The 12,472-nt window shown below is 42.1% G+C and overlaps 1 protein-coding gene across 2 annotated transcripts in view; it reads left to right on the forward strand.

Annotated features, from left to right (window-relative positions):
* The window catches only part of jade2 (jade family PHD finger 2), a 219,926-nt gene that overhangs the window by 22,498 nt on the left and 184,956 nt on the right, over positions 1-12,472 (forward strand). For both annotated transcript variants that reach the window (XM_040032293.1, XM_040032292.1), the window contains exon 2: positions 7,939-8,002. In XM_040032293.1, the coding sequence (XP_039888227.1) occupies positions 7,939-8,002 (64 nt within the window). The remainder of the gene's footprint in view (positions 1-7,938; positions 8,003-12,472) is intronic.

The raw sequence follows: 12,472 nt of genomic DNA on the forward strand, positions 1-12,472 counted from the left end.
AGGGGGATTTTTAAGGCGATACAGTGACATTTCCAATTACTGTCAAGTCTTTCACTTAAACGGGCCAGCAATTCCCCCTTTACGCATGCATTGAGAAATGCTGGGTTACCACAGGACAGGAGGTTAAAGAGACTGTCCGCTTAGCTTACAATCACAGCTTCAGCCCTCATGATAGCTTTATGTCTGGTTAACTAAAGATACCAGCAGCATCTTAAATAACAGGTGAGATTTTAATGGGCAAAATAGAACAATTAATCCTTCATTTTTTGTATTTTGAAAATGGTTGGTAGGTTAAATAACTTGAGCGGCCAAAATTTGCCAGATTGGCTGACAACGCTTTGTCGTTCTGGTCAGTTCAGTGAAAAAAATTGAAAAAGAAAGGGAAATGGTGCAGCCTTAAGAGGAAAACTCTTTATAATTCAGTCCAAAACATATGAGCGCCTGGCTACTGCTTAAATGTACTGCTTGCCTACCAGTTGCAGGAGTAAAAAACACCACAATTGGAACCAAAAGTGGGCTGTGATTAAGTAAAATGAACCCAGCTCTCCAACTGCTACTCTAACATTATACAGAGAATCGCTTTGGACTGTCTTCACACAACGGGGAATAAGTTTCGGGATTTTGTACTTCACTAAGTAACAGCTTGTTAGCATTAACAGCAAACCAAATGAAATCCAAGTGTCAGAAGCTAGCTCACAGTGCCAGGGTGCAAACATTCCCTTCCTCTGTAAAGACAAGAGTCTGGTTGAATGGCTCTGTAATCAACCATCTGTTAAATGCAAAACCTCCTGTGCAATAATTGTCGCATTATTTACGCCTATGCTGTTTTGCAACCAGCAGCCGCTACCTCGAGGCCTTGGTCAACACAAAAGACAAGCTGAAAGAGTCGCTTTAGGTAATAGTTTTTTTTCCCTACATCTTTATTTATTTTAAAACTAAACAAGCCGTTGACCTTTGCCATTCAAAATTTTTAAAGTAAACTATATTAACGACTCTACAGCGTTGCGACTGTGTTGCATGCCGGTTTTTTTTCCTGGGAATATCTTTTTAACCTGTTATAGAAATATTAGAAGTTTTGCCATGACAAGATTTTGAGTTGTGACGGTACCAAAAGCACACTTTCTATGCATTACATCAAACACGGGTCGCGACTGTGAGCCAGGATAAGCAATCCCAGAATCCCTAATTTTAATATTTCCGGCTTTCTCTACAACTCCAATTCCAAAAAAAGGATACCGGTTAAATATGAATAAAAACAGAATGCAGTTATTTGCAAATCTCATAAACCCTTATTTTATTTACAGCGGAACAGAAGAAAAATGGCATGGCAACACATCTGAAAAAAGTTGGGACAAAGCCATGTTTGCCACTGTGTAACATCGCCTGTTCTTTTAACAACAGCCTGTAGATGTGTGGGAGCTGAGGAGAGCAGCTGCTGGACTTTAGAGAGGAATGTCGTCCCATTCTAGTCTGATAGAGGATCCTAGCTGCTCAACAGTCCTCTGTCTTCTTTGTCTTTTTTTCCTTTTCATATTATGATGTGTCAAATATTTTCAATTGGTGAGTCCAAGTCCAGCATTTGGACCCTTCTACTGTGAAGCCATGCTGTTCTAATAGATGTGTCGTGCGGTGTGGTAGGACTCAGGCGCAGAGTTCAGGGGAAAACAACGTTTATTTACACAGTCACCAGGTGCAGATATATACAGTGAGGGGAGCGGGGGTCCTGGGTCCGAAAGGGAAGTCCGGGATAGGAGTCACATACACGCTAGCTCTTCTTCTTTACAACGGTTCAAACAACAGGTTGGTCACGGGTCCGGGGAAACTGCACAGGAGAAAAGAGGGTTACACAGAGATCACAGCAGGTCCACAACGCTTAAGGATACCAGGCTGAGGTTTACTGACGTGTCCAGCACAATCATCCAGCGGTGAGGCTGTCTGCGTCCCGGCCTCAAGAGTCCAACCCATAATTAGAGCCTGACGAGATGCAGGTGTGTGTGCCAAAGGCGGGAGCTTTCAGTGAGCTCCGCCCTGGCGGGGAGGAGAGAGGAGAATGTACACAAAACACATGTGGCCTTGTGGAGCCGGCCGGGCAGACACGGGGACCATGACAAGATGAAGGATGCTGTTGATCGTATTGCTGAAATATGCAAAAAAGACATTATGGGAGCATATGTTGCTCTAACACCTGTATATATGTTTTAGTATTGATGGTGCATTTCCAAATGTGCCAGTTCAGTAGGCACTGTTGCACACCGATACCATCAGAGGTTAAAGTTTTTGAGCTGAGTGCTAACACTCAGATAGTCCCGCTCCTCTTTAGCTGGGAAGATGCCGCGTCTGTGTTTTACAGAAAGAACTTCACTGTTCGTCTTCTTTAAACAACATTTTCCCACTTTTCCACAGTCCATTTTAAATGAGCCCGAGAGAAGACGGCGGTGTTTCCAGACCGTGTTCACATGTTGACTCTTCTTTGCATGATAGCGAAGTGAACTGTTTTTAGTGATTTCTGGGAGTTTTTCTGAGCTCATGTTGTGATTTCCACGACAGAATCACGTCTGTTTTTGATGCAGTGCCACCCGAGGACACAGACATTATTATTATCAGCCTTTTCTCCATATTTCCTGAATCTGTGCACGGCAGATGATGAGATATTCAAAGTCAGTTCTACTTCAGGGAACATTATTTGGAAATTGTTCCAGAACTGCAGGTTTTTTCTTTCTTTCTTTTTTTTTTTTCAGAGTGAGGAACCGCTGCTCATCTTTACTTCAGAGAAGCTCTCCCTCTCTAAGATGCTCTTTTTATACCCAATCATGCTGTAAATTAATCCAGTTAGTTTCTTTTCAGTGCACTGGTAGAGCTGTAGTATGAGATGTCCTTGTAGACATTTTAAAATGCCAGGACATTTTGCATACCTTGATTGATGCTCTTTAAAATCTCGTGGGATCCAGTGAATAATCCTTTTGTGTCTCTCGACTTTTTTTTTTTTTTTTTTGTGATCGAGCACCTGCAAAAGGTTTCCTGACGTACGCTCTGCACCTTCTTCTTGGTGTGTTTTCATTCAGTTTGGGTTTACCACCTCGTTCTTGTCATCACCAGCTCCTGCTGTTGATCTTTGGTCAGGCTGTTGAGCGACATCACTGTGTGTGTTATTAGACAGCTGGAAAAGGAGATGCTAATGCGCACACACTGTGGTTTGCTCAACTCGCACAGAAAAATAAATAAATCGAATAAAAACCAGCGTTTTACAAGAGAGACACCTGGCTGTTTTTAGTGCTCAGTAAATTGACCGGCCGGCTCAAACCGCAAACCAGGTCGTCTGAAGCTCAAGCTCTGAATCTTTGTGCTTATTCGAGCCCGTGCCTCAAAATGTCTCTGTTGCAGTTGCTTTAAAACACTCCCCAAATGACTCATTTAGCAGGTTGGTGTAAAAAATAGACCCTCAAACTTATTTTATGTCTTATTTTCTCAGCGTTGACATTTTCCTTTAAGCGGTCAGGAGAGAAATGACTGAGCTGCACATGGAAAGAAAGAAAAAAACCAAAACGCATTGGTAGCCCGAGCGTGGTTTAAGTGGGTCGTCTGCGAGTTTAATAGGCGAGGGGAAACCCTGAGATGGATCCAAGCGTGCAGACTCGAAGTCAGACAGTCGTAGCCGGAGGAAGTCGGTGATGTACTTAACAACTCCCCTCAAAGGCAGGAAGACGAGGTAAAGCTAGACAGATGGGAAGAGGTGGAAAGACGGCGAGAGAGAGAGAAAGGCAACAGAGGTTGAGGAAGTCAATAATGTACTTAACCTTACTCCACAGACTCCGTGTCCCTGTTATTGTAAGGCAAGTAAAGACGGGAAGGGGGGAGGAAGAGGGGAAGAGTGAAATGGCAGGACTCTGGAGTGGAAATGGTCACAGGCAGCAAAGAAGCGCGGCGTTTTTTTGTTTTTTTTGTTTTCGTCAGCATAAATGTCAGAGTACTTAAGTGTGTGCAGGACAGGCGGGGAGGCCAGGCTACAGGAAGAGCCCCATTTAAGAGGGAATAGCCCAGTTTTACTGGCACATAAATCTCTCCTCCCCACTCTGAAGGTTGTAAGACAGCTCCTCTTTTAGGCTTCCTCCTTCAGTTTGGAAATACGCTAAAACCCCTTTTTTCTGGACTTTATCTTTTCCTTTTTCTTTAGCTCAGTCTCTGTCTCCTTCAGACTCTCTTGACCTATACCCTCTTTTTTCCCCTTTGACCCTCAAGCTAACAGCAGGCAATAGATTAACAACATTTTATTGGGCTGTTTGTCCCCACCCCCTTTTTCTCTTCACTATTCTTTCTATTCGATTCTAGCCAGAGATGGATTTTAAATTAAACTCAGTTTGTGAAAGTAAGCTTTATTTTTAGTCTCTCATTATAGTATACCATCGTTAACATTTATGTGTCTGACTTTGCATTTATTTGTGTGCTGATCTGACAGCATTTTGACTTTCATGCCTGTGGGTTCCTTCTGATCTTTGCCCACATTTTACAATTAAGAAATGCTCAAATTCAGGGTGGCAAAAGATGCCGAAGCTTAAGTGATTTTTGACACGACACAGACCGTCAATCTCTTTGCTTGAGTGAAGAATGCAATTTCCTCTAGAGCGTTCACAAATATTATAAACACATAGTTTATTTCATTACGAAAAGAGGGTCTCCAGATATTTTTAAATGGAGTGTTTATTGAACCTTTTGACTAAAAAAAAAAAAAGTAATTTGTTGAATATGTTATTTTTTAATTTGTTTTCAATGTTTTTTTTTGCATAAAATGTGCCATTTATTTAGCTCCTTTTACATCTCATGGTGTAGAAGTCGCAAAACCTCATGTATCAAATATACATTTGGCTTCAAAGGGATACGTTTATGTACAAAGTTGCTTAACGGCTTTTGGGGAAACTTTTGTTGGCTAATCAAAAGCAATTTTTGGCTAAATATTTGAAATCGACAAAAAAGTTATTTAACAGTATTTTGAATTTGAATTGAAAAAAATATTTCAATTTCAATATTAGAATCATCAATAAAGCCTGAGGGGGCTTTTCAGGGGCGTGCCAAGTTTTAGGGAGTTAAAAAGAAGTCAGAAATCAATCAAACAACAACCAAATACAACTACTTCTTCTAAATACCTGTAAGTTATTTTATCTTGATATAAATAAATAATGCTTGTGCTTTACTTTTTTCTCCTTTTATGTCAAATTTGTAAATTTGTGCAAAACAATCATAATTTAGCATTAAAATGATTATTTTAATTAAAGAGTTTGCGCATACTGGAACACAAAAATGATTTTGGTAATTACCATAACTGTTAATCTATAGCAAACCCTATATTGAGTGGTTGTCTAATTAATATTTTAAGCACTGCATATATCATTAACTAAACTAGCCACGAGCGATGGGGATGACACTAGTTGACATCATTTTGCTGCGCTGCATACTCTGCTACCTGTTGACGCATCTTTTTCTGCATTTCTTTCTCGCATCACTGCATATAGGATAACATTTACCTATACTCTAAAACCAAGCCGTACTTTTAGATTTTGCAGATTCTTACTGTAATATACATAAGAAGCTAAATTACATAATTGGAAGGCTACTGTGGATATGGGTACCCGGTGGCTTTTAAATTTGCACTGCATGTATCTGTTCTAATTAAAAAATAAAACCAGCTTGAAATGGTTACATCTGAAATTAACGGTTGTTAGATAATAAAGTTGAGTATCTCCCTGATACACTAAATGCATCTGCTGTGTTATGTACAGTAAGCTGATCTCTGGGCAGGGGCCCATTCATGTTGAGCGATACCCTTTATGACTCAAGTGTTTTGCAGTCTTTTTGCAGAGGAGGCAAACTTTCTGTATTCTTGGTTCTCATAAGATGAAGGAGTCCTTTGGAGTTTTCTCGCTTATATCGAGTGTTTGCAGTCTTTTACGTCATATAAGCACATCGAAGGCGTTTCCGATCTTCAAAAAACAACACAAAGCGGAGAATTTCTATAGAAATATGCTTTTACTTCCAGTCTGTTTACGTTACCTTGTTCCTTTTAGTTTCTGTTTGTTGGTCTTTTAGACCTAAAGACCACCGCATGATTTTTTTGTTAACCTCCCGCCGCTACTTGTTGAGCGGTAGTGAAGCTGTGAAAATTGCGACGCAAACTAGAAACACTTTCATTGTACAAGTTGTTCCTTGGTATTGCAAACATGTTTCGAAAGCTTTACTTTGAAGGCAGATGTTTCTGTCGCACTTTTCACATTTTGATTACTGTTGATGACTGTTTGCAGGCAAATCACTGCCTCACACACAAACATCTGCAAAGCAGTAGCGAGGAGGTTTCGGTAGAGCACCGTATACCTCTTTGTCAACTCTTCTTCTTTTTCCTTCAACTTCATCTTCATCTTCTTCTGATTCCCCCCTGGCATCCTCTTCTGTCTCAACCACCCTCTGCACGTCCTTCTTCACTATATCCGTGAACCTCTGCTGTGAACTTCCTTTTTTCCTCCCGCCTGACAACTCAAAATTTAATATCCTTTGTTGAATATATCCACTGCACCTCCTCTGTGCACATCCAAGCCATCTCAGCCTTGCCTCACCAGCGTTGTCTCCAAATGGCTCAACCTGAGCTGTCCCTCTCACGTACTCTGATGCTCATCCTGGTCTTTTAAACTCGTAAGCATTTTGTAGACCTTCCCTTTAACTCTTGCTGTCAAACATCCCCCCCCCACTACACTCATGTCCACCCTCACCAACCTGCCTGCGCTCTCTTATTTACCTCTCTTGTTGCTTTGGATGGTTGACCCCAGGTAATCTTCACCATTACACCTCCCTCTATTTCGCACACATGTATTCTGTCTTGTTTCTACTGACTTTCACTCCTTTTTTTCTCCAGAGCGTGCCTCCACCTCTCTACATTCTCTTTTACCTGCTTCCTGCTCTCCCTGCAGGCCTTTCATTGTAACCCCACAATCAGTGAAACTGAAAATGTGCAGGAATCGGCACTGAGTTGCTTTGCTCTTGTGCGCCTTCGCATCTCTTAGTACAGAAGGCTCCCAGTGGATTTGAAGAAAATTGAAAAATGTTGCAGGACAAAGCGAAAGGTGGTCAAAAATCTCACAATCTTCTATGCCTTTACAGCTTGCTTCCCCACTTCTTTAAAAAAAAAAACCATCACTGAGTGAAAGCAGGTTTTAATCCCATCACTAAAACACTGCTGTGACTTTGCAGTAAAACAAATTCCTTCTGGATCAAACTGAATAGCGGCCCAAAGCTCAATTTTAGTTTTCAGTGCTTATCTTAGAATTAGAAAGATAAGGTGACAAATGAACATAATGCTGTTATTAGAAAGAGATGTCCAGATGATAGAGGTTGCTTTTTAGTGCGCTTTATCAAAAAGAAACACAGCTGCTTAGAGCTTTAGAAAGCGTCCTAGATTTTATCTGGATGAGAGAAGCCTGTGTTTTTTTGTTTTTGTTTTGTTTTTTTTTGCTCTCACTTGATTTGGTTTCACTCCATTATAATGAAGAAAGGAGTACCTTCAGTATTGAAACAGATGCATAAGAAAGGGTCTTGTGCCAAAGCTGGCAGTGAATACAAGGCTAATAAAAGGATGGATTCATTGTCGACTAGTACAAGGATTCCCTCTGTATGTGTGGTGGTGGTGGTGGTTGTGGGGTGGTGGGAGGAAAAATGGAACAACTGTATCCCAGGGAGTCCAAAGTGCTAATGTGTAACGGTGATCAAGTCAGTTTATTCTGGCAGGCTGCCTGCTGGAGGCTCTGACAGATTGGTGCCATCAGCACATTATTTCATTAACACTTGTGTTTTCATGGTGAACATCTTCTCACTCGTCATTTTTCTCTCTCTCTCTTGCCCCCCTCCCTCCCTCCCTCCCTGCCCGCCTGCCTGCCTGCCTGCCTGCCACCCCCCTAACAGATGGAGAGCGAAAAGAAGAGGAGAAAATACTCCACGAGCAGCAACGACTCTGACACCACTGACAGTAAGTTGGGATTCAGGGAAAGGGTATCTGTGTGTGTGTGCGTGCGTGCGTGCGTGCGTGTGTGTGTGTGTGTGTGTGTGTGACGATGGAATCCTGAAAGTGTGAGAAAAGCGAGTTCCTCTGCTGCTTTTATACGGTGAGCTGCCTGGTCTTCGTCAATTCCCAATTCTCGTATTCACTCTCCATATAGACTTTCCTCCTGTCTCATGGTTGTCCTCCCTCTGCTCATTAAGACTTGCCATTTTAAAACCGAACTACACTGGAAACATGAGCGCGATTTAACCAGTTAGCATAACAGAAATCACCGGTGGGAATAAGAACTTAAGGTTTGAAGAATAAAGTCTTTATTTTTAGAATAAGTGCGAATTTGTCGGAAAATGTCGTTCTTTGAGAGAGATGTTGCTACGAAAACAGATTGTGGTGCATCATTACTGGACGAGCAGATTGCAAAATTTGAGGCATTTTGAAACGGAGCCTGCAAATACAGGTGGTTTACTTGGGCAATACCACAAGGAAAGCCATCTTTTTCAGTTTATGCAACACAAAACAGCCATCTGTGTAGTAAGTACGACTTGGGGGTCTCGGAGGCTCGTCTTGTCCCTTTTAACAGAAAAACCTTCTTGTAGGTGTTTTGTATAATTGCATGTTGATCCAGTGGTTATCACCGTTCCCTCTCACACTGGTTTAAATCCTTCAGTCGGCTAGGACCCCTCTGCGTGGGGCATGTTGTCCGTGTGCTTGCGTGGATTCTCTCTGGGTATTCTCCCAAAGTCCAAAGCCTTGTGTTTTAGCTTAACTGGAGATTGCTTTGACCGTATGACTTGTTATCTGTCTCTCTGGCTGGGCCATAAAGGGGCACTGGATTACCCCTCCAGGGTGTATCTGACCTTTCGCCTCATGACAGCTAGGATAGTCTCCAGCCCCCACGACCTTGAATCGGATAAGAAGTTAGGAAGATAGATGGATGTCCCCCTGCGTGTGACATTTTAACCATTCTTCCCATGCAAAGTTCCATTATTTGCAAAACCTTGAGGGTTTTCTTGCACGTATCATCAGTTTCAGGTCCACCCACAACATTTCAGTGGAGCTAAAATCTGTACTTGACTGTATATTGTACAGTCCCTTGTGTCTTTTCCAATTTCTCTAACTGAAGGTCTGTGTATTTAAGTCTTGTAATACTTTGTTCAAGTAAAGAGAAGATGTGCAGATCCAGATAAACCCTGATCTCTCCGGGGAAATCAAGTTGATGCTGTTTATTACGATACCAATTATTAAAAACAAAGTTGGAAGTTGCGTTTGAATGCAGTTGAACTTGATGAACTATGTCAGTAAACACACCACAAACTGCAACCACGCTCTTTTTTTTTTTTCTTTTCAGAAGCTGCATTATCGCGTCAATTCTCACGCCTTCGCCAACCTCTGCTGAGGTTGGCATCTCTTTATCACCACCGAAAAAGTAGATTCAGCTCACAATGTTTTGGCGTGCATCAGGTTTGGTTCTTTATTAATATCTGGACTTAGATATCTCAGACAAAGCCGTCTTTTGCTTGCAGGGCATGTCTGGATGTCAGTTCTGGATGTGTTTGAGCTCCTCACTTTACTAAATTCGGTGCTTAATACATGCAGACTGTAGCCTCAAAGTCAATAAAGCGGACATGTCACATTTGCACTGTGCAGTTATGTCTGGCCTTGTGTGCTTTACATTTAATGTTGAGCACATAGTTAATTAGCTGAGTGACAAATTGATATTATAGGGTGGGATGCATGGTTTGACGGACTGGCAGATATGTTTTCCTCCCAGAGTTAATGACACAAACTTCAAACTTCTAAGACGAGCAGACAGGCAATCCTCTAAGACGAGAGAATAGGAACATCTGGCCAGACTACCGCATGTCTGTCACTGGCAGCTTCTGTAGAGAAATGAATCTTTTAACAGTCTTCGAATGAAATATGTTGTTATACAAGCACAAATGGCCACAACAGCTGATGACTGTCTTTAAAATACGAGGGTTTATTCACTGAAGACAGCCAGCGATTTCAATTTCATTTTAAATGTCATTCTTCTCGGCTTTTGTCAGTTCAGTGTGACTAATTCTTGGCATTTTCGCGGCACGCATTTTTGCAGTAAGCAAATATATTTGTTTGGCTATTCCCTTGGCAATATTAGAGAACAGATCAAAATTAGACACATCAGAAAGCGAGCTGTACAATTAAAAAAAAACCAACAGAACCTGGCATTTGTTTTGGTGTCGCTAAACCCGGCTGCGCTAATGAGGTTTTCAGATATTATTTTAATGCTTGTCTAAATGAGTATAAATAAAAGAGTTATCCTTTCACAGTGTGGTGCCTTGAAAACTATAATGATAAAAGTATTCTCACCCATCTTGTGGTACATTTGTGTGTACGCCAGAGCAAAATATTTTCATTTGTGACAATCTTTTTCTGGAATTAAATCCAGTTTGGTATTTCAGCTTAATATAAATGGAACTGTAGTGATAGAAGAGATTAGATAAAGAGAAGCACTGACATTACTCTAGGAGCTTAAGCAGGGATCTGATCAGGAAGAATCGTCAGTACTTTTAATACCTTCTCATTGAGCTCCAGTGTGCTGAGAAATCTTGGACTGTGGAATTCATGCAAATGTTCTTTCACACATACCGCCAATTTAAATACTGCCGCTGACCAAACATTGCAGTGGAACTCCTCGATGACAGGGGCCTTCGCCACAGCAAGACAGCGGGCGTCAGGAATGTCTTGAGGAACACAACAAAGAGCCTGGTTGCAGCCTTCAAATTCCAAATTCTGAACATCTGCCAGATGCACCGGAACAGGCCCGATCCCTGGATGCCCCACCCACAACCCACAGGACCCAAAGAAACTGCTGCCAACTTCACAGCGGTAGACGCCACAGGACACCCAAGATGTGTTATGCCCATGCATCGAGGCGTCCAGGATGTTTTGGCAGCACGAGGCGTAGCCGTACACAATATTAGACAGGTAGTATAGTCGTGGCTGATCAGTGGGGATCTGCAGCCGGATTAAATCTGGGAAATGTAGTCATTCAAACTGTTTACACTACAGGCTAAAATGACCTCTGAAGGGCTTAACTGTTGTGTGGTCACAGCCCCGCGTGTATAATGCATTTTACAACAGGTTTAACAGGCTGTTTTGCAGACCTGACCGAGCCACCCCGCGTTGGAGGCCATGCACTTTGCTTTATAATCAGCCTTTAGCTGTTAGCTTCCCCTGCTCACTGCAGTGTGGGCTCCAGCTGCATCTGCTCACTGGAGGTTATCAGGTTTCTAATTGAAGGATGCCCATGATAATTTTGGCTGCTGTGCATCCAGCGTGGCTTTTAATTAACACGCGGCCACGATGGTAACTTCCAACTGCGCCGCGGCCTGTTTTGGTTATCTGGCCACAGTGATTGAGCTCTGCAGCTGCACTATGTTGGGCACGTGTAGATGTAACCTGCCTGGACACACACATTCTTGAGGAGTGCAGATTCATGAGTAAATGTAAAAAATCCTTAACAGATTAGTGTGCAGTCTGTTTTTATACCCTCGACGCTTACACGCATGGAACACAGTACTAAACAGAGAATTGTGGACAAGAAAATCAGCGGTGTCTGAGTGAGGTGTCATTCATCATCGGACTTCTGGAAGCTGTTTGGCTTTTTTGATGCTTGCGGTGGAGGCTGCTGCTGTGTAGGTGTCAAACGATGTTGCGACTGAGATGTATGATTAAAAAACTAATAACAGATTCTTGGCCGTCCTAGAATCTAACTGCCCAGTTTAACTTTGAAGAATGAAGGCTGGTTCTGTCTGACACAGATACTGTATATACATACAGCACCACACACTGTGTCCTATATCAGCCTGTAAGGTAAGCACACTGTGAATCTACGCCAGCGGTCCCCAACCCCTGCCGTTTGGTACCGGGCCGTGAGAGTTGAGGCTCGGGTGTAAAATTGATGGTTTTCAGGGTTTTTATTGTAATTTTTAAAATTGTTTTTATTGTTAACTCATTTTCCCCAGGTATTTTCCCTTGTGTTATGAATAAATCTCCTCTTTTTTTGGTATCGGTACTGGTGTTATTTTGTTGTATTTATCCGCAACACCTTAAAGGCCAGTCCGTGGAAATATTGTCGGACATAAACCGGTCCGTGGTGCAAAAAAGGTTGGGGACTGCTGGCCTACACCTTAGAATAGAAACAGAAGGATTCATATTTGAAGGTGCAGTCAAGAAGTTCTGGGAGTCACTCTAGCTCGTTTGTCCAGCAAGCACCCAAATACCTTATTGTTGAAATCCAAAGGGCCCGACTTAAAGTTCAACCTTTGTCCCTTTGCTTCCTACCCTGCTCTTTCCCCCTCTTTCCTGTCTATTCCTTAAGCAAAACTGTCAAATAAAGCCGGAAAGGCCAAAAATAAAGACGTTCTGGGACTGCGTTATGTCTAAATCAAGTTTGTA

This window comes from Simochromis diagramma, unplaced genomic scaffold (genome assembly GCF_900408965.1).
Source record: "Simochromis diagramma unplaced genomic scaffold, fSimDia1.1 OVJJ01000216.1, whole genome shotgun sequence".
NCBI classification, from domain to species: domain Eukaryota; kingdom Metazoa; phylum Chordata; class Actinopteri; order Cichliformes; family Cichlidae; genus Simochromis; species Simochromis diagramma.